This window comes from Euleptes europaea, chromosome 1 (genome assembly GCF_029931775.1).
Source record: "Euleptes europaea isolate rEulEur1 chromosome 1, rEulEur1.hap1, whole genome shotgun sequence".
Lineage (NCBI taxonomy): Eukaryota > Metazoa > Chordata > Lepidosauria > Squamata > Sphaerodactylidae > Euleptes > Euleptes europaea.
This window is the reverse complement of record NC_079312.1, coordinates 5,656,880-5,682,667: the sequence shown is the minus strand read 5'-3', so window position 1 is coordinate 5,682,667 and position 25,788 is coordinate 5,656,880. Positions and strand designations below refer to the sequence as shown.

The following is a 25,788-nucleotide window of genomic DNA, read 5'->3' as shown; positions in this document are numbered from 1 at the left end:
TGGGGTTTGGGAAGGGGAGGGACTTCCATGCCATAGAGTCCAATTGCCAAGGCGGCCATTTTCTTCAGGTGAACTGATCTGGAGATCAGTTGAATTAGCAGATCTCCTGCTACTACCTGGAGGTTGGCAACCCTAGCAATGGGTCAAGGCTTTGGAGCAAAAAGAGGGGCAGGAGACTGCAGAAGGAGAGAGAGAGGAGAGTCCCCGCAACTCCTTCTGCCCCCCCCCCCGCTTCTGCCCAGCCTGGCCCTAGCAGGCCTTTCCTTCCTTCCACATCAGGCTCTCCAACAAGGCAGCCATGTCCTTTGCTCTTTGGAAAACTGGTGTAGGAGGGTCAGAGGAGCCCCCACCCTTCTCCATTGGAATTCTTGGTCTTCTAAGTTAAGGGCCATGTGTGTGTGTGTGTGTGTGGTGTTTGAGCTGTAGGACCTCTTCAGGGTCAGCAGTGGTAGGTACTGGATGGAAGAAGAGGGACAAGCCCCCTATCTGGCTTGCCTTGAAGACAGAGGAGTCTCTGGCCACATCCACACAAGCAGAGACCCTGGGCAGCTTCCTTGCAATGCTACTTTTCTATGCACGGGGAGTGCCAATAAACATTTGTAGCAGCCAAGTTCAGGGCTGGATTTGGCGCCTTGAACCACGCAGTCCCATTCTAACTCCTCAGGGCGTTCGCTCTTCCTGACCTCTCCTCAATGTGTGGAGCAGGCTGGAGGGTCTTAGCATCCCTCAGAGGGAGGGGGGAGTGGTGTGGCTTCCGGCAAAATGAGGGATTCGGCACCCAGATACGGGTTTGGTGAGGTTGGGAGGAAATGTGGCCAAAAGAGGAGGGGGATGGATGAGAAAGGGGGGAACCTTCCCCCATAAAGAATGGCTGGATGGGGAGAGAGATGTTGGGCCAAGGACTCCAGAGCCTTCCTCGATCAAACCCAGGATCTTGAATTGTGCCCAGAAGCAAATTTGGAGAGAGGGTCACTCACAGGAAAAGCACAGAAAATGTGTGCGTAACTAAAAGGGTTTCCCACCATTTTCGTTTCTCACCCTCCCAGGCAATATGATGTCTCCTCTGCCATCTCCTTCATGTGGGGTAGGGAAAAGAGCCACCATGAAGCCTGCTGAGGTAAAGGGGGGGGAGTCACTGGGGAGACATGCAGTGGAGGGCAGGAATGGTTCCTTCTCCTTCACACGGCTTAGAGCATCAGGCTCCTTGCCCTTGGTTCTGCTGATCCAAGCCTATCTTGGATTACATGTGCAGAAAAGCCCCAAGAGGGAGAATAAAACAGTGCTGGCTGCCAACCTCCAGGTTGGGCCTGGAGTACTCCAAGAATCACAGCTGATCTCTTAAAATTTAAATGCAGAGATCGGGGCTGCAATTTCTGTTCTCAGCGATATAGAGAAAAGCTTTCTCCTTCTGCGATGGGGAAGAAGGAATGAGGACAGCCCCTCTGGCCCTCAAGATGCTGTTACCACCCAGTATTCCTATAGGCCTCTTGAGCCTCATGATGCCCTAGAAAGGAGTCCCCAAGTTTTTTGAGCCTGCAGGCACCTTTGGATTTCTGTCACAGCATAGTGGGTGCAGCCACAAAATGGCTGCTGCAGCTTACCTTCAATCACACAGTGAAGATCATTGTGCTTTGGTGGCAGCTGCTGCCAAAACAGCACTTAAAAAAATCTGCATCGCCAATTTAATCTTCAAAGGCTGATCAAAAGCCCTGCTGGGCAAAAGGCACAACTGGCCCTGCCTGCTTTCAAAAACCCTTGGTGGACACCAGGAAAGGTGTCGCTGGGTGCCATGGTGCTCACGGGCACCTGGTTGGGGACCCTTGCCCTAGAAAGTAGGAACAGAGCCAGGAAAAGGCACCCCCATCTGACACAAAGACAACAGCTTGAATAAAGAAATGCAAAAATAAAAACAAGGATTGTCAGGAAAAATCTACAAGAAAATGATATCAAATAAAGATAAGACAATATCATACTTACAAAAAACTTGGAGTAAGGAAGGTCAGATATCAGAAAACACAGGAGATAAAATTATGAAAGGATTAGAGGAAATTAAAGTGATTACATTTAATGAATTGGAACACAAATTTTTCACAAAATGGTACAAAACACCAGCGCAATTAGCGAATATGTTTCCAGGACTAAGCCCCATGTGCTGGCACTGTAGACAATCTAAGGGATGGTTCTCCCACATGTGGTGGGAATGCCCAGAGGTTAGGGACTTTTGGAAACAAATTCTAAAAATTATAAGGAGAATATGTAAGGTATCCTTAACCGTAGATTTTAAGCTAATGTTAATGAATACAACAGGGAACTTGGGGGTAAACAAGAGGGACCAGGCCACATTCAAGGCTATGTTATTAGCAAGCAAAGGAGTAATAGCTCTGGGTTGGAAGGATAAAAGTAAATGGACTATAGAAATCTGGCACAACTATTTGTTTGAATTTATACAGTCGGATATCGTCGAGATGATGCGTCAGAAGACTTCATGGGAAGATAAGAACAGGGAAATCACGGGTAGATGGAAGACCTATTTAGAGTGGATATCATTGGAAGGAAGAAAAGACATTCGGTGGAAGATTCAGACTTTGTGCCCGTGGCTGGGGTTAAGAGACTAAAAATTATAAGGAGAAGGAGTGGGGTTAGGGAGGGGGATGGGTGGGATGGAAGGGAATGAGAAAAGAATACGTTATACAAACAATGTATGTACAAAAAGAAATATATATTTGAAACTTGTATAAAAAGTAATAATAAAAAAGAGAGAGACAGGGAGAAAGAAACGGAGGGAGGGGGATAAAGAAAGAAAAGGACGGAAGGAGACAGACAAAGAAAGAGACAGAAAAAGAGGGAGAGAGGGGGAGAAAGAGTGACAGAAGAGGAAGGAAAGAGAGAAAAGCCTTCCCCCCACACACACACCCGCACACGCCAGCCCCACGTGACCGGGCCCCAGGCTCCTTACCTTCCCCAACACACACACATGGCTGCACAAGCAGCCCCATGCAACCGGGCACCAGCCTCCACGCCCTCCCCCCCACTCCACAAAAGGCCCTCCAAGCCTGATCGGCTCCAGCACACATGCTCTGCCACCGAGCCACCGGCCTCTTTCCCCCCTCCCTCTCACTGCTCAACAGCCGATAGGCAGCGAGAGGGGCTTCCAGTGTGCCGAGGCGTTCCTGCATGCCGTGACTGTAGGGGGCTGCCTTGGGGGAAGTGTTCCTCCCCTTCCCCCCTCCTCTCGCCGACCAACAGTCGATGAGAGGAGGTCCAAAGGGCGGCGCAGTACCCCCGCAAGCCGCGGCCCCAGGAACACCCTCGGGGAGGGCAGCGCTGCACCGCACCTCCGCAGCAGGGCCCCGGAACTTCCAAGGGCCACTGAAAATGTCCCCATGCCTGCACTAGAGGATGATGCCTCCAATTACCATCTTGGCTTACTGACATACAAGGATACCAACATCTATGGTATTAATGGAGCTTCAGCAAACACACTCTCCACCCCCTCTCTTTCCCACAACATGTCTTCCCTCACAGCCACTGAAGCAGCTGCATCTCCAAAACCCTGTGTGAAGCATGAATAGAAAAGGAACCCACATCCAGATGTTTAAACCTAGGGCAGTGATGGCGAACCTTTTAGAGACCGAGTGCCCAAACTGCAACCCAAAATCCACTTATTCATCGTAAAGTGCCAGCACGGCAATTTAACCTGAATACTGAGGTTTTAGTTTAGAAAAAACAACTCATATGTTAACATCTTATGCTCACAAGCATAAAATGATCCAAACAAAGTAAGGAAAGCAATCCCAAGTGCTTTCATTGATTTAAAATTATTTGGCAGAGAATTCCACACTTTAAGGATTTCATTTTCAGAACTAACTGTGCTATCCTTTGTCATCCATAAAATTAAATCATGGCAATGACTGACAAACACCATTTTCCCCATCTGCATTCTCAAAACTCTGCAGGGGGGCTTATTGTTGAGTTGTGCATCTGAGTGGCAAGTCCAACGCAAAACCTCCCATTCACAAATAGACAACAAACCCCCCCCCCCCATGCAGTTTTGAGAATCTGGATGTGGGAAATGTGCATCTGAGTGGCAAGTCCAAGGCAAAACCTCCCATTCACAAATGGACAATAAACACACACCCCCATGCAGTTTTGAGAATCTGGATGGGGTAAATGTGCATCTCAGTGGCAAGTCCAAGGCAAAACCTCTCTTTCACAAATAGACAACCCCCCCCCATGCAGTTTTGAGAATCTGGATGGGGTAAATGTGCATCTCAGTGGCAAGTCCAAGGCAAAACCTCTCTTTCACAAATAGACAACCCCCCCATGCAGTTTTGAGAATCTGGATGGGGTAAATGTGAATCTCAGTGGTAAGTCCAAGGCAAAACCTCTCTTTCACAAATGGACAATAACCCCCCCCCATGCAGTTTTGAGAATCTGGATGGGGTAAATGTGCATCTCAGTGGCAAGTCCAGGGCAAAACCTCTCTTTCACAAATAGACAACCCCCCCCATGCAGTTTTGAGAATCTGGATGGGGGAAATGTGCATCTCAGTGGCAAGTCCAAGGCAAAACCTCTCTTTCACAAATGGACAATAACCCCCCCCCCATGCAGTTTTGAGAATCTGGATGGGGGAAATGTGCATCTCAGTGGCAAGTCCAAGCGAAAGAGCCGCCCACCGCCAGCCTCCCGCCAGCCTCCCGCCGCCCTGCTCCGCCTCAGTAGCAGCGCTGCCACCCCACCCAGGCGCCGCTCTGGACCCGCCGCCGCCGCAGCCGCTCATGCTCGGCCCCGAGGGCTGCCCTGCCGGCCGCCCCGCCCGCCGAGTCGCACCCGCCCCTTGACAAAGTTGGCTGCGGCGCGGCGGAAACTTGTGCCGAGGCCGCGGGGAGGGGCGGAGGAGGGGGACGGGCAGCCAAGGGGGCGGAGGAGGGGGCGGGGGCGACTCGGCGGGCGTAGCAGGGCGGGCGGCAGGGCAGCCCTCGGGGCCGAGCATGAGCTGGCGGCGGCGGGTCTGGAGCGGCGCCTGGGTGGGGCGGCGGCGCTGCTGCTGCTGCTAAGGCAGAGCGGGGCAACGGAGGCAGATGGCGTCGAGGCCGCCAGGAGGGGGCGGGGGACGGGCGGGGGACGGGCGGGGGGGGCGGAGGCTCCACGCATGCCCATAGAAAGGGCTCGGCGTGCCGCTTGTGGCACGCGTGCCATAGGTTCGCCAACACGGACCTAGGGATTGACACCACTTCTCTTTGTAATAGATTTTTGGATTGGGTGATGACATTGGGAGATTTCGCCACCTCTTCTTCACAAAAGGAGAACTCATAAGCATTCTGACAATATCCAAAAAGCTTATATTTTGTCACTCAACCAACCCATCAAACACATATAATTTATCAAGGGATTAAATTGGGGTGGTTCAACTGAGAGGGGACAGGGCCTTAGATTGAGCATTCAGAAGGTTTCTTCTTTGTGTTGGTTCTTATATGCCATTCATGACAACAACTGTGACTGAATCTTTTTTTCACACACTAAGCATTGTAAAGGTCTCCCCTTTGTGTGCGTTCTTTGATGCTTTTGAAGACGGCCTCTGTGACTGAATCTCTTTCCACACTTTGAGCATTCAAACCATTCTCCCCTTTGTGGGTCCTTATATGTTGTTGAAGATGGCTCCTCTGACTGAATCTTTTTCGACACTCTGAGCATTCAAAAGGTCTCTCCTTGGTATGAGTTCTTTGAGGCAGTTGAAGACCGCTTCTCTGACTGAATCTCCTTCCACACTCTGAGCATTCAAACAGTTAATCTCCACTGTGAGTTCTTTGATGTCGTTGAAGATGGCCTCTGCAACTGAATCTCTTTCCACACTCTGAGCATTCAAAAGGTCTTTCCTTGGTGTGAGTTCTTCGATGCCTCTGAAGATTGCTACTCAGACTGAATCTCTTCCCACACTCTGAGCATTCAAAAGGTCTCTCCTTGGTGTGAGTTCTTTGATGCTGTTGAAGATTTCCACTGGAACAGAATCTCTTTCCACACTCTGAGCATTCAAATGGTTTCTCTCCTGTATGAGTTCTTTGATGCACTGTAAGATGGCTACTCTCACTGAATCTCTTTCCACACTCTGAGCATTCAAACGGTTTCTCTCCTGTGTGAGTTCTTCGATGTTTTTGAAGACTGCCACTCACACTGAATCTCTTTCCACACTCTGAGCATTCAAACGGTTTCTCTCCTGTATGAGTTCTTTGATGCTCTTGAAGATGGCCACTGTTACTGAATCTCATTCCACACTCTGAGCATTCAAATGGTTTCTCTCCTGTGTGAGTTCTTTGATGCTGTTGAAGACCGCCTCTGCAACTGAATCTCTTTCCACACTCTGAGCATTCAAACGGTTTCTCTCCTGTATGAGTTCTTTGATGCTCTTGAAGATGGCTATTCTGACTGAATCTCTTTCCACACTCTGAGCATTCAAAAGGTCTCTCCTTGGTGTGAGTTCTTTGATGCTGTTGAAGACTGCCTCTGCAACCGAATCTCTTTCCACACTCTGAGCATTCAAAAGGTTTCTCCCCTGTGTGGGTTCTTAGATGCACTTCAAGATGGCCACGTTGACTGAATCTCTTTCCACACTCTGAGCATTCAAATGGTTTCTCTCCTGTGTGCGTTCTTTGATGCTGTTGAAGACTGCCTCTGCAACTGAATCTCTTCCCACACTCTGAGCATTCAAAAGGTCTCTCCTTGGTGTGAGTTCTTTGATGCTGTTGAAGACTGCCTCTGCAACTGAATCTCTTCCCACACTCTGAGCATTCAAAAGGTCTCTCCTTAGTGTGAGTTCTTTGATGCCTTTGAAGATTGCTACTCAGACTGAATCTCTTCCCACACTCTGAGCATTCAAAAGGTCTCTCCTTGGTGTGAGTTCTTCGATGCCTTCGAAGACTGCCACTCCGACTGAATCTCTTTCCACACACTGAGCATTGAAATGGTTTCTCTCCTGTGTGAGTTCTTTGATGCTCTTGAAGACTGCCACTCAGACTGAATCTCTTTCCACACTCTGAGCATTCAAACGGTTTCTCTCCTGTGTGAGTTCTTTGATGCTGTTGAAGACTGCCTCTGCAACTGAATCTCTTTCCACACTCTGAGCATTCAAACGGTTTCTCTCCTGTGTGAGTTCTTCGATGCCTTTGAAGACTGCCTCTGCAACTGAATCTCTTTCCACACGCTGAGCATTGAAACGGTTTCTCTCCTGTGTGAGTTCTTTTATGCTGTTGAAGACTGCCACTCAGACTGAATCTCTTTCCACACTCTGAGCATTGAAACGGTTTCTCTCCTGTGTGAGTTCTTCGATGCTGTTTAAAATTTCCACTGGAACTGAATCTCTTTCCACATTCTGAGCATTCCAAAGGTTTCTCCCCTGTGTGGGTTCTTTGATGCATTTGAAGATTTCCAATGGAACTGAATCTCTTTCCACATTCTGAGCATTCCAACAGTTTCTCCCCTGTGTGGGTTCTTTGATGCATTTGAAGATTTCCAATGGAACTGAATGTCTTTCCACTTTCTGAGTATTGAAAAGGTTTTTCCCCTTTGTGTGTTATCTGGTGCACAAGGAGCTGTGATTTGTATTTGAAGTACTTCCCACACTGAAAGCATTTATGTGCCCCCAGCATATTATGTTTTGAGAAAAGTACATTATTACTCTTTCTTCTTTTACAGATCATCCTACCACTCTCCATGCAGATAAATGGCTTCTCTACTGAATGAATCCTTTTATGGTGCACAAGAGCTGATTTCTGTGAGAAACTCTTGCCACCCTCTGAGCAGCTATAAGGTTTTTCTCCTGAATGTATACTTTGATGCCTAAGGAGCTGTGTTCTGCAGAGGAAGCTATTGCCACAATCCAAGCATTGATGAGTCTTATCTCCGCTGTGCATTTGCAAATGGATCTCATATTGGGTGTGATCTGAGAAGTTGATTCCGCACTGCAAGCACTTATATGCTTCCTCAACCATTTGGATTAGTTCATGGAAATCCTGAACCTGGCCAGAAATGGGTTTATCCCTTTTCTCGACCATGTGACTTTCTTTCAGCCTCTTAGATCCACCTTGATTCCTGAAGTTTCTTTTCAAATCTTTATTCTTCACTTTATCTGTCAATAGCTGATGCACTTCCTCATCACTCTCATTCCACTGATCATCACCTGCTGGGATAAAAAGAGAAATCCCATTAGAACCAATACAAGGAGGTCTGATCTTCCCTTGAGGGTCCATCCACACAGACAGTATTTCAGGGGCTTTTTCCTGATCTACGTTGAAGTGTACATGAATATACAATTTAAAGGGACATGAAAGCCTGCATCATCAGAAAGGCTTGGTTTGCAGTCTAATGGTTTATACAGCTCCTCACCTGAGTGAATTCTTTGATGTGAAGTAAGGGCTGATTTCCAACTGAAGGTCTTTCCGTACTCCACCCAAGCATATGGTTTCTTTCCTGAGGGGATTTTCCTCTCGGAAATAACACTCATGTTCTTACTGAAGGACTTTTCAAAAGCCACACTTTCATTTCAACCACTATACCACACTGGCTTTCCACAAGAAGTTAAAGAGAGGGAGAGAAAGAGAGAGAGGGAAAGAGAGATTGTTCTTATACGGCAGTGGTTCCCAACCTTTTTTTGACCAGGGACCACTAGGACTTTTTTGTTCGGTGCAGGGACCCCAAGGTTCAAAATAAAAATTCTGAGAATTTGAAAATAAACTTTAATCATAACTGTTAGTTAAACATTAAACTTAGAATAATATTTGAATATATATTTTATAATAGAGAACTTTTAATTGAAAATATTAATTTATTATGGGTTTATAACTTTGTTTTGCGGACCTTAATTTAGTTCTTGTGGACCCCTGGGGGTCCATGGACCCCCGGTTGGGAACCAGTGTTATACGGGGAAGGAAAAGAAATCCAAGGAAGAGGAAACTTTTTTTGCTGCTGGAATGAAAACATGGTCAAGATTAAAGCCCACAATCCTTACCATTGTAAGGGGACAGATCCATTCCAGATCACAGTCAGAGGGGATGACCATAATCCCATCTGAAGGACAAGTGTGTTCTAATGGTTGGCAATTGAGAAATTAGGATGATACCCCTTCCAGAATCTTCCTGAAGTCCTCTCAGTACCGGCATTGGCCTGAGGCCAGGACACCATCATCTGGCTTGGTTGATGGCCACAACACTGGTCTCAGTTGCCCGTGGGCCAGCCAGGCCGTTTGGGTCACTCTACCCAGCCATGCTATATATTGCTTTAGCTGCCACCCCACCACCATGAGGCCTCCAGAAGGGAGCAAGTAGCAGGGCAGCCCTCAAAACAACGTATTGCTGTTCAACATGTTGATTCATGCATCATCCCAATGACACAATCATAATGGCAGCAATTTGCACCTTTGGCTCCTGTGAAAGTTCCTTACCCAGAGAGGCCGTGCTTGCATAGTTCTCCAGCATGACTTCCCTGTAGAGAGCTCTTTGGAGTGGATCCAGTAGGGCCCACTCTGCCTCGGTGAAATACACAGCCACCTCCTCAAAGGTCAATGGAGGCTGAAAGAAAAAGCAGATTCCTTCATCAGAGTTCATCCAGGCAAAGATGGCACTCTGGAAAGGGGGTGTTCTGGAAGGGTGAAGGATGGAGAGCTTGGAATGTGTAAAAGGAATGGTGTTCAGAGCATCTAGCCTGGGCCCCTTAGCAGCAACTGCAGAAGAAAGGCTGTCCATACCTGGACTGGAGATGGAGCAGCTGTTTCCACACCACCGCAAAGAGAATGGATCAACACTGTCTCTTCACTGCCTGTGAGGGAGAGAAAATTGGAAGACAAGGGATGAGCCTCGACTTCCTAGTCTGTTTGCTTGTGTAAATCATGTTTCACGCACCCCCGTTCCCAGGGCTGTGAAAACTTGCCTTATGTATACGCAAAACCATTGGTAACACTTTGTAGTAAGTGGTGGGAGAGGCGGAAGAGAAGTACAAGGTACCCATGAGCCTCACGGGTATTTCCGGCAGTGGCCCACCACATGCCCTGATAAGCATGAGCACAAAACACATTTGCCCGCTATTCCTAGCCCCTAGCAACAGGCTGTCATACCTGTGCTGCCCAAAATGTGACGGCTCTGTTCACTGAGAAGATTGAAGAGCTCAGCTGAGATTTGACTGCCTTTTCTTTTGAGCTACCTTGAGTCCCTCTAATGAAAAAAAGTGGGATATGAATATTGTAATCAATGTGCAGAACTGCCTCCATGAATTAGTCTAATTCCCTTTTATGGGCAATCCAACTAGTGAACATTGAGTGCCACAAGTTGGATGAAGAAGAATTTAGTTTTCTCCCTGATCAGAACTCTATCGATCATATTCACTGGGTGCCCCAATCCCATCCAGACACAATGAGTCCTTAAGAACATAAGAAAAGCCCTGCTAGCTCAGACCAAAGCCCATCAAGTCCAGCAGTCTGTTCACACAGTGGCCAACCAGGTGCCTCTAGGAAGCCCTTAAACAAGACGACTGCAGCAGCATCCTGCCTGTGTTCCACGGCACCTAAGATAATAGGCATGCTCCTCTGATCCTGGAGAGAATAGGTATGCATCATGACTAATATCCATTTTAACTAGTAGCCATGAATACCCCTTTCCTCCATGAACATGTCCACTCCCCTCTTAAAGCCTTCCAAGTTGGCAGCCATCACCACATTTTGGGGCAGGGAATTCCACAATTTAACTATGCATTGTGTGAAAGGAGATCTTACCGTGTGAGAGGACATCTTGGGAAGGCTCCTGGGCCCAGGTCAGCTGCCTTTCCTCTGATAGAACTCTTTCTGTCTTAGAGAACGTAGCTTCAGTCTTCATGGAGGGACCATGCACCTGATACAACAGCGAGGGAGACGGGTAAGAGATGAAATGTAAGACACCAAGGAATGGATCCTACCCCGCTCTCAGACTCTGTATATCAGCAGATCAGACCTGGTAGGGTTTTCTTTCAACCCTGGTGAATTATCCAGAGGGATAAAGAATTCCTTATAAGAAGTGGCTGCTGAAGCAGGTTGTTAAATCTCCCATTTTACAGTTGGACAAATATTGGGCAGGAAAGCTTTATGATAAGGTCAGATATTGTTGCTTTAATACCTGGAAAGAAAACCCCTCACCTGTTCAGCCTGCCTCTTCTCCTCTGCCAGACTCAGGAGGAAACCTTCGGCCAGGGCCACTGCCTGGGAACTGGTTTCCGGCCTGCATCCTCTGACCCAGCGTTGCATTTCCTGGGGCAGGATGGTCAGGAACTGTTCCAGGATCACCAGGTCTAGGATCTGTTTCTTGGTGTTTCTCTCTGGCTTCAGCCAGTGGTTGCAAAGTCCATGGAGCTGGCTGCAAACCTCTCGGGGTCCATCGGCCTCATAGTAGTGGAACTGGCGGAAGCGTTGGCAATGTGCTTCTGAGTTCATAGGCCCCTGATCCCGGATCTCTGGCCCAGCTATCTCCCAGCATTCGACATCACTCCCAGCTTGGATGGGATGGAGGCCTTTCTTTACACTCTTGCCAGGTCCAGGTCCATCTAGGTCCTGCTCTTCCATCTCCTTCCTCTACTATTGTGTCTCCTCCAACTGTGAAAAGATGCCTTTACTCACTTTACTCACTATGAAGAGAGGCTTCTCCCTTGCAGAGAAGAGGGAGTAGAAAAACAAAACAAGGAAAACAAAAGAGAATGGAGATACCTGGTAGATCAGATCAAAAGAGCTTTATGTAGGTTGTAATATCATTTTGCTATATTACATACCCAGCTTTTAAAGATATGCCTATTTGGTTCTTTGGGTATAATGGCATAGAGTCCACCTTCCAAAGGAGCCATTTTCTGCAGGCAAATTAATCCATTAGAATTCCAGGCCATCTCCAGCCCTACCAGGACACCGGGAACCCTTCATCAGGGAGATGAACCTCCTGTGACCGAGCCCTTGTATTTCTCCCTGTTGCGTTGCCCAGGGCCTGGCAAAAGGATGCTGCGGTTGATTCAAATGCAAACCCATTTTTACACATCAAACCCAAAAAGGCTTGGATTTTTTTATTGCAGAATTAACATGACCAGCAATAGAATGCCTTTTTTTTACACTTAACTTTTATTGTGCTGAAAGATGCTGAATATAGCCCCTCCCCGAGAAAACCCAAACTTCACCTGGATGTGTCTGTGTGTAAGTGGAGCCTTGGATACTCACCGAGAAGGCTCCTTCTCTCCCGAGGCGAAGGGCATCTTCATGTATGGGTGTTTTCCCGCTCTTTCCAAGAGGCAGGACCAAATTTTTATTTCCTGTCGCCTTGGCGGGAAGACCGCCCCTGATCCCCAGTTACAGGCTTGCTTAGCTGCTTGGAGAGTTGTGAAAAACATCAAACTGGGAACAGTACAACAAGGAAGGTTAGGAAACAGGAATTCTAATACATTAAACATTGACCCTGGCTGGCCCTAGAGGGCTAGTGGGCTAACTTGACAGTAACTGAACATAATAACTTAACAAGGATCCTGGTGGACCCTGAAGGCTGGACCGGTAACAGGTAAGTTGATGTGAATTTATCCTGGTCCTCCTATTTTAGCCCGGGTGGGCAAGATGCCCTTCGCCTTGGGAGAGAAGGAGCCTTCTCGGTGAGTATCCAAGGCTCCATTCTCCTCCGAGGCAAGGGCATCTTCATGTATGGGACTTCCTAGAGCTCCCCTATGGGTGGGTTAATTTTCATCTACTAAGTGTCCAAAGGCCGCTTGCGCAGAAGACCAGGTATTAATTTTGTAGTGTTTAACGAAGGTGATAATGGAGGACCAGGTGGCAGCACGACAGATCTCGTCAACTGGGGCCTGTCTGTTAAATGCTGCCATCGTAGTGGAGCTACGAAGTGAGTGAGCAGTAATGCTGTCTGGGACCGGTACGTTGGAAGCCTTGTATGCCTCAATAATATACTGTCTAATTGTGTAACTAATGGCTGCATTCGACATTGGTAGTCCCCTATTTGGATTGGATATGTTAACGAACATAGTCTGATTTTCTAATCTCTGCTGTTCTATCGATGAATATATGTATGGCTCTGCGTAGGTCCAAGGAGTGCCAGGTTTTTTCTGCTTAGCACGATGGTTTTGGTCAGAATGAGGGTAGAGCAATTTCTTGTGCTCTATGGAAGGTCGAGTTTACTTTCGGGAGGAATGTAGGGTCCATTCTTAATCTAGTTTGTCTTTGTGGAAAACGCAGAGGCCTTTGTTGACCAATAGGGCTCTGAGTTCGGAGACTCTTCTTGCCGAGGTGATGGCTGTTAGAAAGAGGACCTTCATTCAGAGGAATCTTAGAGGGATCGTTTTCAAGGGCTCAAAGGGGTCTGAAGTGAGGACCTTCAGGACTAGGTTGAGCTTTCATGTAGGGAAGCGGTGGATCATAGGTGGTCTAGTTTGAGTGACCCCTTTTAGGAAGTCCCGATGTTGAGAAGTGGGTACTCCTTCCGAAAGGGGAATTACGGTGGATATGGCCGCCACTTGTCTTCTGAGGGTAGATGCGGCCAGGTTCAAGCACACTCCTTTCTGCAGGAATTCGAGAATGTTGCTGATCCCTGGTGTTAAGGGATCTACCTTTTTTCTTCGGGACCATCTGACGAAGGCTTTCCAAGATGCAGTGTAAATTCGCCTGGTAGCCGGTTTACAGGCCTCCAATATGGTGTTTACCACGTCTTCGGAGTAGCCGTGGGCTAGGAGTTTCCTCCGTTCAAGACCCAGATGGTCAAACAGTACCACTGGGGGTCTGGGTGGACTAGTGGACCTTACCGTAACATGTTCTGTTTGGTTGGAATTCTCCAGGGGTCTTGCACCGACATTCTGCGTAGAGTGGTGAACCATGGTCTGCGGGGCCAGAAGGGGGCTACGACCAAGACTTTGGCCTTCTCCTGCTGAATCTTGCGGAGTACTCTTGGAAGGATGGGGAGGTGTGGGAAGGCGTAGAGTAGTCCCTGGGGCCAAGGGTTCAGTAGAGCATTTGTTCCCTCCGCCTTTGGATGGAAATATCTGGTGAAGAAATTAGGGACCTTGTAGTTGATGGCGGAGGCGAATAAGTCGACTATCGGAAGGCCGAACCTGCTCGTGATGGTCTGGAAGAGACCTCCTGTTCTGGATTGAGGCCCTGGCCAGAGTAATTATTTTTCCCATCCTCTTTGGTAGTAAAGACAAGGAGTTTTCCAAGGAGTTTATCCTGACTCCCAGGTGGGTGACTATTTGAGAGGGGACCAGGGAACTCTTTTCGAGGTTCAGTAGATACCCATGTACTTGCAACAATTGAATGACCCTCGAGGTGTGAGCGAGGGATAGATCCCGGGACTGGGCACAGATCAGGATGTCGTGCACCTGGACGGTGCACCTGGACGGGGTGCACCTGGACGGATTCCTGTCTCAGTACTGCTATGATGGTAACCAGTACCTTTGAAAATACACGCGGGACTGAGGAAAGTCCGAAAGGGAGGGCCTTGAATTGGAAGTGTTCCTGGGCATAAGCAAAGCAGAGGAACCGTCGGTGTAGTGGGTGAATGGGGATGTGTAGGTAGGCCTCCTTGAGGTCCACCGCGGCCATGAACGTTGCAGGGAGGAGGGGTTCCACGATGGAGCGAAGAGTCTCCATGCGGAAACATTTCTTTTGCATCCTCCGGTTGACGTATCTCAAGTTGAGGATGGCCCTCCAGTCCCCGTTTCTTTTGGGGACCATGAAGAAGGTGGAGTATACCCCCTGGAAACATTCTAGCCGAGGAACTGGCTCTATGGCAGCCAGTTGGAGGAGGTGGTTGATGGCCTGCTGGGTTCTGGAATGTTTCACCTTTTTTGAGGAAATTGGGGAGAGGAGGAAACGAACCGATGGTGGGGAAAGGAATTCCAAAAGGTATCCCTTGGAGATTATTTGGAAACCCAGCTGACCGGGTTGGAATCCCTCCACCTGCTTGCAAAGGCTTGCAGGCGGCCCCCCAGTTGAAGTGACATGAAGTCACTGAGATACAGACTTTGGGAATTTGTCGGGTTTGTCCGACCTGGGGTGTTGGTTCTGTCTGTTGAACCTTCCACCCTTGCGAAAGGGCCTGTTGTTGTTATTCCAGGATCCCTTCCTGAAATCTGCTTGTAGCGAAAGGGTGTCTTAAAGGGACGAAAGGGCTGTAACCCAGCGAAGTTCAAAGGCTGCGCGGTTGTCGCAGGCTGAAGCGGGGTCATCAAATCGGCAGGCTTCGAGGAGGCGGTTTTTGTGTAGCCGGCTCTCGGTAGCTTGCTGCACCTCTTTTTCTTGTGAGCTGGAGGCTTTAGGAGCCTTTCTGTGCCGGGTGCGGGGATCCCACTTCTTCCGCGCCTTGAGCCGCCTCCTCCTTTCCCTTCCCTAAGGGTCCGCTTCGTGACCATTGGGAGGACTTTCCCTCTGGGCGGAATGGACCAGCCCAACGCTCTGATAATCCTCAACTGAGAGGAGGTCGTCCTCTCTCCCGGCCCCAGTGTCGGCCATTGTGTCTATTCTAATGCTAATGCCGGTAACGGCCAGGGACAGTAGAGAGAGGGAGGGGAGGGTGGGAATCTCAGGGTTAAGACACACTGAGGTGGACGTGAACGACAGAAGACACTGGCACAACAAAAATACACACTGACGGTACAATCTCTCTAATCCTAGATTTGAAGCCGGAGCTGAACAAAGTCACTGCTCTCCGATCAAAGGCAGGACGGAAACTAGGGATCAAGGGCGGTCTTCCCGCCAAGGCGACAGGAAATAAAAATTTGGTCCTGCCTCCTGGAAAGAGCGGGAAAACACCCATACATGAAGATGCCCTTGCCTCGGAGGAGAAGTGCCTTCAAGTCACAGCCAAGTTACGGCTACCCCTTTTGGGGGTTTTCATGGCAAGAGACTAACAGAGGTAGTTTGCCAGTGCCTTCCTCTGCACAGCAACCCTGGTATTCCTTGGTGGTCTCCCATCCAAATACTAACCAGGGCTGACCCTGCTTAGCTTCTGAGATCTAACTAGATCAGGCTAGACTGGTCCATCCAGGTCACCTGGATAGTGGAGCAAAACTGGTGCCTGATAGGGTTGTGTGGAGAGGCAAAGACAGAAACACCAATTTTTTAAAATTCAGTTGTGATTTATATTCTTCTATTTGATCTTCTTTGATTACTCCATTGATCTCACAGTTTCTTGTATGTTCTCATGACTACCGCTTAATCTATCTGCTGTCTGGTAATGATAAGGCGGTTACTCTGTCAGTAGTTTACTACTTAACAGCTGCTTTCAAGATATGCCAAAAGTTATAATCAAGTTATGCCTAAATGCTCATTTGCATACAGGCGCTCTTTTTGCCCTGGAACTGGATTTCCATCTTCCGTGGCTCATGGAGAGTGAGACGCATGCTTAGGCCTCACTGTGGGGGTGGTTTGAGGAGGGTAAGATCCTTTTCTTTTGATTCCCAAACTCTTTTTCATACTTAGGAAGCCCCTCCTCACCTCACACCCTGTTTGGGTGCCGACAGAGAGAAATTGGCCCCAAAAGATTATAGAAATGCCCCACCTCAGTAGAAGTTGGGTGCAACAGGAGACTGGGTAAAAGTTGGATCTAGATTAATTTAAATGGATCCTCATCAAATCATATTTTTTACAAAAGAAAACCACTGTCATACTATAGATCACATCTTAGTCTATAAGCAACCCCACAAAAATCATGCATCCACTGCTTCATGGTGCTGTGATGGTGCAATAATATCATTTCAAAGCACAGATCCTCATGCATCCTTATGATTTTTGCATTAGGTCACCCTAAATTCACCATCAAATCATATATCATGTTCATAGCCACAGGTGGCACTGCAAAAATCAGGCATGCACTGCTTTGTAGCACTGTCGCAGCACAAAAGCATGGTTCCAAAGCACGGATCCTCGTGCATCCTCAGGGGTTATGCATTGGATCATCCCAATCTTGCCATCAAATCAAATATATCCATACCCATAGACTGCACCCAAAGAGCCAGACAGTCCAGATTTAGCTCTTAATTTGTGGCTATGGACATGATACATAATTTGATAGTAAATCTGTAGTTATCCAATGAAAAACTAGTGAGGTTCCATGAGGAACTGTGACTTGGAACTCCCTTTCCCCATCGTAGTGGTGCCACAAAGCAGTGGATCCGTTTCGAGGGGAAGGTGGGAGATTCCAACCCTGAACTTTGCAACTAGAAATGTTCCTTTGCATCACAGAAAACTCCCTGCAAATAGAAAGCTAGCACTACAAAGAGAAAGGTTGTGCCCACTGTCTCTGCTTGTATGAATCAGGTCAGAGACTGATGTCTCCTAGGTGTGCCGCATGGGGCCCTTGTCTCTCTTCTTCCATCCAGCACCTGGCACTGCTGGCCCTAAAGAGACCCTGCATGCATAATCTAGGGGAGCCTGGAGGGAACTCCTTCCCCTTCACCCCCACCTACTAGCAAAGCAACCCACAACTCTGAGGACCAGGATTTCTATAGGGAGAAGGACAGAGCAGAGGGGGGGGGCTCTCCCTCATAAATTTCCCAAACAGCAAAGGAGACAGCTGCATTGCTTGGAGACTGATGTGGAAGGAAGGAAAGGCCTTCTGGGGCCAGGCTGGCAAGAAGCAGAAGGGGCAGAAGAGTTGGGAGGACTCCCCATAAATCTCCTGCCCATTCTGAACCTTGATCCATCAGCCCCCGCTCCCGTTTAAAGCGGCTAGAAGGTCCCTTTCCAATGTACACCTCATGCAGGTCTTAATTCCCCAGCTTGTCTTTCTTTGGTAACATCCTGGTTTTTCACAAAGCAGTTCTTTGTGGCCCAGGAAGGGTGTGTGGGAACTGGGGAGGGGGCGCTTCTCCCAATTCACTGCTCCTCCCTTCCTTTCTCTAGGCCAGTGGTTCCCAACCTTTTTTTGACCAGGGACCACTAGGACTTTTTTGTTCGGTGCAGGGACCCCAAGGTTCAAAATAAAAATTCTGAGAATTTGAAAATAAACTTTAATCATAACTGTTAGTTAAACATTAAACTTAGAATAATATTTGAATATATATTTTTATAACAGAACGTTTAATTGAAAATATTAATTTATTATGGCTTTATAACTTTGTTTCGCGGACCTTAATTTAGTTCTCGCGGACCCCTGGGGGTCCATGGACCCCTGGTTGGGAACCAGTGCTCTAGGCTTTGGGTCTTGCATAGTAGAAACTGACCCTACATTTCTCCTCCCTCAGTTCACAAGACCCCTCCCAGCTATTCCTGAAGCAGCACCCAAAACTCAAACCTTCCTTCTGTAAGGAGGGAGCAGGAAATGCCCCCCTTCATGTGCCTCTCTAGGGCCATTTTTGCATGGTAATTAGCAGCGTGTTCCAGCCTGAATTGTGTGTGTGTGTGTGTGTTAAGTGCCGACTCATGGAGACCCTATGGATGAAAGTCCTCCCAAATGTCCTATCTTTGACAACCTTGCTCAGATCCTGCAAATTGAAGGCTGTGGCTTCCTTTATTGAGTCCATCCATCTCTTGTTGGGTCTTCCTCTTTTCCTGCTGCCCTCCACTTTTCCTAGCCTGAATTGCTGGGCAGATTGTTTTGAATGTTGCACGCGGTGACTGCGAAGCCGGCGCAGACCTGCTTCGCATTACAAAAGAGCCCACTTAACGCGACCTTTTGTCCCTGCTCTGCCGCGAAGAATAACCAGAGGGAACCATGCAAAACAACAGCGGCGCCTTAGCTATGCACATGCTAATGGCTTTGCAAACAGGAACAAAGGAGCAGGCGAGTGCGGGGGGGGGGTGGAATTTCTCCTTTTGCGTCGGGACGGTGAATAGGCATTTTTTTTTAAAGTCGCATTTTTAAAAAGAGCTTTGAACGAGCTTCGACACTGACCATGCATAACTGGCCCAGGACTCTCTCTCGCTAACTATTCCGGGGTATTCTGTCCTCACCCCATCCGAGCCAGGAAATAGATAGCTTTTTATTCCAATGAGGTCAAAAATGCAAACACTCTGACATCTCCCCCCCCCCAAAAAAAATCCTTTTCTCGAAGCCGCCCACTCTCCATGAAGAGAGCATGCCGGAGAGCTGACTTCAACCCCCCCCAATCCCTTTTCACCCTCCCTTTCCTTGACTCACCCCCCCCATGGACTTTCATCCCCCCCAAGAGTGGGGAACACTCCGCTCCTCCCTCCACCCCACCCTGCAAATCTGGATCACTCGCGGGAAGGGGCCGGATCTCTCCCCCCCACCCCATATCCCCAGCCTTTTGCAGAGAGGAGGGAGAAAAGAGGGGCGCCAGACGGAGCAGCCCCCCAGGCTTTTTTGGTGGTGGTGGTGGGGCTCTCCCTCTGCCCTCCTTTGCATTTCCCTTCCACCCACCCCACATTTCCCAGCCTCGCTTCTCCTCCCCGCACCAAAATCCCTTTGTACTCACTCGGAAGGAGCTGACGGTGCTGCGTGGGTGAAAACAACAAAGGCGGCTGCCCCATATAGGGACCGATGCAATGACTCTCCCACCCCCCTCTCGCTGGCCTCAGTTCCTGTGGGGCGGAGACAGCCGGCAGAGGGACCCACCCGCCAAAGCGACGCCCCCCACCCCACCCCACCCCACCCCCGTCTAAGGTGCCAAGCAGACCCCTCCACCGGCTTTCTCTTCCTTCCCCCTTTTCTCTCTGCAAAACGGGCTTTGCATTTGCTGGGGGAGCGGGAGGGCGGGGAGAACCAGAAGAGAGCAAGGGAAGGATTCGCTGGTGGACACCTTGGGAAAACATCTGGGGAAGGGGAGGCCACCCCCTAGCCTCCCCCAACCTCTGGCAGCGGGAAACACCGCCTTGCCTGCCCCCCCCCCAAAGGTATCTGAAGAGGTGAGCTATGACTGAGGAAAGCTCATACCCTGCCCGAAATGTTAAGTCTTTAAGGTGCCACTGCACTCTTGCCCTGTTCCCCCCTCCCCAAGCAGGATCCAGCCCACCTGGTCCCCAGCACAGGTTTCTTGGGAGCCCTGAAGGAGGAGGGGAGCTGGCAGTGGAGGCCCCTTTCTGTATCTGGGATGGTTGTTTCCTTCTAGAAATGGGAAGCCAGAGATGGTCTTATTTGGATACTGGTGGGAATGACAAAACTTCAGCCAGACTGCAAATTGGCTGACCATGATACATCATGGTCTTCTTGACCATGATACATCATGGTCTTCTTGACCATGATACATCATGGTCTTCTTGACCATGATACATCATGGTCAGCCAATTTGCAGTCTGACCATGATGTATCCTGGAATAATATTCTAGCAGCAGGGGATGATCTACAGTGAGCAAGTGTACTGAAAAGTTATTCTACAAGAAAAAGATATGGCTAAACTCTACTTTGAGGGTTAGTCCGCAGAGAGTGCAGGGAGAGAACGCCCCCCCCCCCAACTGTATGGCAAGTAAAGCAAGCTATGGGCATGGCAAGCAGTTGGGGTCTAGTTCATAATATTTTATCTTTTCAAGGCTTTCATAGCATCCCCAAAATAGTTGCTTTGCAGCAAAGAAATTTGCAACCCAAAGCACAGCTGTTTAAAGCACTTATCAGAAACACATAACAGCTAAAAACAGTTGTTAAAACTTTAAAATGTTAAGTACTGTGCAGTTTACCACATTCAATGTACAGGCGTTAAGCATGACTTACAAATCAGTTAAAATACCTGCATTTTTTCATTTTGAATGATAAGTAAATAAAAGTTCTTGAATCCTCATTTTTTTCTGAATTGAATGGGTAGGGGAGAGGTGCAGAGTCCTGATATGCCCAGGGCACCAAAAAACTTGGGCCAGGAGGGCAAGGGAGGGGTGAGCTTGTGGCTAGGTGGTCGAGCATTTGGCTTTGCATGCAGGAGATTCCAGATTCATTCTCTGGGGTCTCCAAGTAAGTATCCTGCGGAAGGAGGAAAGACCAGTCTCAGCCTGAGAAAAATCTTTACCTGAAGATCTACGGCCAGTGAGAGCGATTAACGTGGGGTTTTAGGGACCAGTGGCTGGAAACTGCAGAATCGAGTCCGATTTTTGCCCTTTTGGGCCACACGAATCCACTAAGGAACTCAGGCACAGTAACTAAACTAAAACTACACACTTTATTAAGAACAACACATGGTAATCCTCAGAATACAGTGAATATAGAAACCAGAAATGCTCAGATTAGAACCAACACATAATGAAAGGCAGGGCTGCCTCCTACTGAAAAAGCAGCAAAAATTGTGGATAAAATGGAAACCTATAGGCCCAGAGGAAATAAAATTGCATGAAAAAAGAGAAAGCACTTTCAAAAGGACTTATAGCAACATCTGGAAACATTTTTCCCTCTAGCAGCCCATCCCGCTCCTCCATGACCCATTCAATCAAAGGTTATCTCTATATAACTGAAAATGGGTCCATCAACATGAAGGGAAGCAGAGAACCAGTGAGCCCCCAACTCACCCCAGGCAACATGCTCTATGCACTATTGGGCAAAGAGTAGAGGCCATTTCTACACCTTTTTGTGTGTGTCTCCCCACCCCGCCTTTATTCCATGGGACAAGATGTTGGCTGTTCTCATCGTCTTCCAGTGAAAAAGAACTGATCCAATCAAGGCTTCACTTTCTTTATGACTCTGTCACAACCTTACTACCACCTCCATCCCAGGTCTGAGCCAGGACTCGAGTCAGTGTCTCAACCCCTTTTGGAAGTTGACACAGACAGTAGGGTCCATTTCATGCATCATGGATTAATCTGGAAGAGACTGAAGAAGGCCTGCTTGGGGCAGAACTGGATCCACACCGGGGTTTAAATCAATCACATGTGAACCACAAGGAATTAGTCCGAGCCCCATTTACATTGTATAATATATTGTGTATTGTTTACAAACTTACCTCTTAGAACCGCATGTCCAGGTAGACTCACAGTGGCTTACTAGAATACCATTTGCCTTCTGCTGCCTCCCCCAGATTTCTTCTGCAACTTCCCCTGCCTGCAAACCCTTTCTCACTCCAGTGTGTCTTAGGCTGGAGGTTGAATTCCTGGGGCTGGGCTCCCTGCTTTCCTCTCTCTCCCTGGTCTTTTGTGTTCTGAAACTGGTGCTGGACTACAGGTGGGAGTCAAAAGGCAAGAGCCAATGAGGCCTTGGCCTTTTGCTTATCACTTGTGGATGAGGGGCTTCCTCTCTCAGCAGAGATCTCCTGGAAAGGGTGGGGGTGGGGGTGGGGAGAAACCAAGAACACTGCTGGCCTATGAATGTGCCATAGCAGACTTGGCTTATCCATATGTGTCTGCATTTCTGCATGGAGGATGCCTCTTTAGCTTGATGAGCCCAACCTGCCACATGGATCCAGGCATGAGTAATTAAATGGCCAGACTACTGCAACACACTCTTCACAGGTCTGCCCTTGAAGATGGAAACACCAGCTGCTGTAGAATCCCACAACTTACTTACTTATTAAATGTGAGGCACAGAATGCATAATGTTAAGGCAGCTTTTCTGCATTATATATAGTACGTGTTATACTGTATCATTATATCGCTTTCTAATTTCCTAATCCAATTTGGTATCAGGCAGTATGTTTCCCACTCTCCATACATTTATATGATTTTTTCCTCCGTGAGTTCTTGGAGAGGAATCAAGGTGTGTACTCTGACGGAAGCTTCTTCCACACTCCAGGCACTTATATGGTTTCTTTCCTTTGTGAATTCTTTGATGGACAGTTAGAATATTTCCCCAGCGTGAGTTTTTTCATTGGAATTAATGCTTTGTCCACACTCAAGGAATTTATACGGTTTCTCCTTTCAGTGAATTCTTTGATGGGAAGTTAGAACATATTTTCGCCCAAAGGTTTTTCCACACTCTAGGCATTCATATGGTTTCTCCTTTGTGTGAATTCTTTGATGGTCTTTAAGGTTTCCCCTCTGTCTGAAGCTTTTTCCACATTCCAGGCATGTATATTTTTTCTCCCCAGTGTGAATTCTTTGATGGGATATAAGGCTCCCATTCTGACTGAAGCTTTTCCCACACTCCAAGCACATATATGGCTTCTCCCCTGTATGAATTCTTTGATGGCAAATAAGAGGTCCTTTGTCACTGAAACTTTTCCCACACTCCAGGGATTTATATGGTTTCTCTCCTGTGTGAATTCGTCGATGGGCAGTAAGAATGTCTTTCCGCCCAAAGGATTTCCCACACTCCAGGCATTCGTATGGCTTCTCCCCTGTGTGAATTCTTTGATGGGAAGTAAGTTTTCCCTTCTGAGTGAAGCTTTTTCCACACTCCAGACATTTATATTTTTTCTCTCCAGTGTGAATTGTTCGATGGGAAGTACGAAGTGTATTGTGACTGAAGCTTTCCCCACACTCCAGGCATGTATATGGTTTCTCCCCTGTATGAATTCTTTGATGGGAAGTTAGAATATCTTTCTGCCCAAAGGATTTTCCACACTCTAGGCATTTATATGGTTTCTCTCTGTTATGGGTGTTCCCATGGGTATCAGTGAACATTATTTCATAAAATCTTTCCTTGCTTCCAGGGATCTCTTTCCTATGGTCTTCTCTGTCTATATTTTGAATGGATGGAGGTTCTTGAGAATTGTCACCTTCTAAAAAAATGGGATTTGTCCTCCAAATAAGTGGGTGTTTCCCCACCTCCATCTTCAGCTCATCACAATATTCACTGTTCTCTTTCACATCTGAATAGATTTCCTTTTCCATCACTGGTTGCTCTTTTTCATTTGCTAACTCGCACACACCTCCTGCAGAAACAAAGAGAGACCTGAGATGAACACACTTGGAAAATGGACCCTGAGTAAATAATGAACTGAACTAACCTCTGTAGAAAATGGTAGCGTTCAAAAGCTCTGTGTCTGCACACTTTCAAAACAAAATCTCTCTCCTCTTCGGGTATGATAAAGGAACAGGGACTTGCTTTGGGTCATTTCTGTGTTATGGATATTGTCATGGATATCAATGACTTATTATTTCATAAAAATTTTCCCCACTCCCAGGGATCCCTTTCCAAATGCAAGGTTCTTGATTCAATCCTAGAGTTAAGGAGATCTCAGGAATTACAGGTCTGGGAAACAGCCTTGCCAGAGATATGCTACCTGGATGAACCTTGGCTAGACTTGGGAAAAGGGATCAGACTGGGGAGAAGGAAATTGCCCATTTTCATGATCTACAGACACCATTGCAGCATTCACAACTCACCAAGGCTCCTCTGAGGAGATCAAACCAACTCTGGGGATAAACAACGCCAAATAAACCCACCAACCCTTGAAAGAAACCACAAGCAATACACAGTCCCACTACAGACCCAGGCAGCCGCCTGCCAATCCTTCCTCTTCATCAGAGACCAGGAGAAACTGCTCTTCCTCTTCCTCCAGCCAGGATATGAAATCAGGTTTGGCAATCAGAGGTCCTTTTATCAAAAGAAAAACACCAAATGTAAATCCTTCTCTGTGCACTTAAATCCCCCAATTCCAATCCAGGTTCATCCTGTTCCTCCAGAAATACACAACAAGCCTGCAACAGGGTTGGGGAGGGAACCCCTCCCCCCAAGTACATTATAGGTTACAAATCATCCAGCTGCCATTGGCAGTTCTACGCCTACTCTCTGCACAGCAGAGATAGAAATGAGAATCATGGACGGGGCCGAGAAGCCAGAAGAATTTCCCTCCACAGACACGTCTCACACCACATAAAGCAAGGCCCAGATTGGCCAGCTAAGCCCCTGCTTAGACCCTCCACCCTTCCCCAAACCAAATGTGTCCTGGCGCCTCTTCTGATGCCCTTTCATGTGGTCCAAGGACAGCTAGGCAAGGTTTCCCCTTGTGCCAGGAGAAACCCCAATCCTTGCCAGATCTCTAGACAGGACAGCAGAGCTTAGCTAAAGCACCTGACCACATCCGTCCTGAACAGTCACTTCCTTTGAGTGACCAGAGACAGAGTCGTAGTAACATCTCAAGGCATCAAGAAGAGAAAAGATGCCTTTACCCAGAGAGGCCACGTTCCCAACATTCTCCAGCATGACTTCCTTGTACAGAGCTCTTTGAGATGGGCTCAGTAATGCCCACTCCCTGCAGCTGAAATACACAGCCACCTCTTCAAAGGGCACTCCACCCTGGAAGAAGAAGAAAGTGTTTCTTTATCTTGTTGTAAAGGTGGCTCATGAGAAAACTAATCCCCAAATAATTTTAAAAAAATATTGACCAAAAGGAGAAAGGAGAAGGGGAGAGGAGTCTAGTGGTGACATTTGGCACTCCTTTCCCAACTTTCCTTGGCGGCATTATTATTTCAGGGACTGGGTCAAATATACATTTATTTATTCTTATATATTTACAAAATCGGCATCCTGCCTTTCTACCCTTACAAGGGCCACTGAGGCACCTAACACTTTAATACATACAAGATAAGACCACATTTTAAAACCAATAAAATCACACACCCCAAACATACATCATTAAAACAATAAAAAATGATAAAATGCACAAAGAACATAAAAACAGCCATTAAAACATTGATTAGGAATGAGGGATCACTGAGGGAAGGCCAAACAAAACAAAATTCTTCACCTGGTAGTGGAAGTCAGCAAAGAAAGGGGGCAGGTGAATCTTCCTGGGGAGACAGTTCCAGAGCTTTGGTGCCATGACTGAGAAGGCCCTCTACCTGGTTGCCAGCCACCTACCGGTAATCACAGAAGGTGGGGCACTCGAAGGAGGGCCTCCAAAGATGACTGTAGTGGTTTGACATGTGGGTCCTCTGGGCCTTTTGGTACTTTTGTTTATGCAGACTGATGCAGCATTTTCCCATGA

General features: G+C 47.8%; 2 protein-coding genes across 2 annotated transcripts in view; both read right to left on the bottom strand.

Annotated features, from left to right (window-relative positions):
- Positions 1-5,786: 5,786 nt before the first annotated feature.
- On the bottom strand, positions 5,787-7,496 carry LOC130473376 (zinc finger protein 709-like). The gene has a single exon (XM_056844933.1). It carries the CDS (start codon positions 7,494-7,496, stop codon positions 5,787-5,789), a length of 1,710 nt encoding a protein of 569 aa, XP_056700911.1.
- A 629-nt stretch (positions 7,497-8,125) lies between these two features.
- Positions 8,126-25,788, bottom strand: part of LOC130473268 (zinc finger protein with KRAB and SCAN domains 7-like) — a 51,550-nt gene continuing 33,887 nt past the window's right edge. Inside the window, exons 10-15 of the mRNA XM_056844827.1 lie at positions 23,624-23,730; positions 14,438-14,827; positions 13,792-13,932; positions 10,757-10,871; positions 9,737-9,807; positions 8,126-8,173 (exon numbers count right to left, since the gene is read on the bottom strand). Of these exons, the coding sequence (XP_056700805.1) occupies positions 8,126-8,173; positions 9,737-9,807; positions 10,757-10,871; positions 13,792-13,932; positions 14,438-14,827; positions 23,624-23,730 (872 nt within the window). The remainder of the gene's footprint in view (positions 8,174-9,736; positions 9,808-10,756; positions 10,872-13,791; positions 13,933-14,437; positions 14,828-23,623; positions 23,731-25,788) is intronic.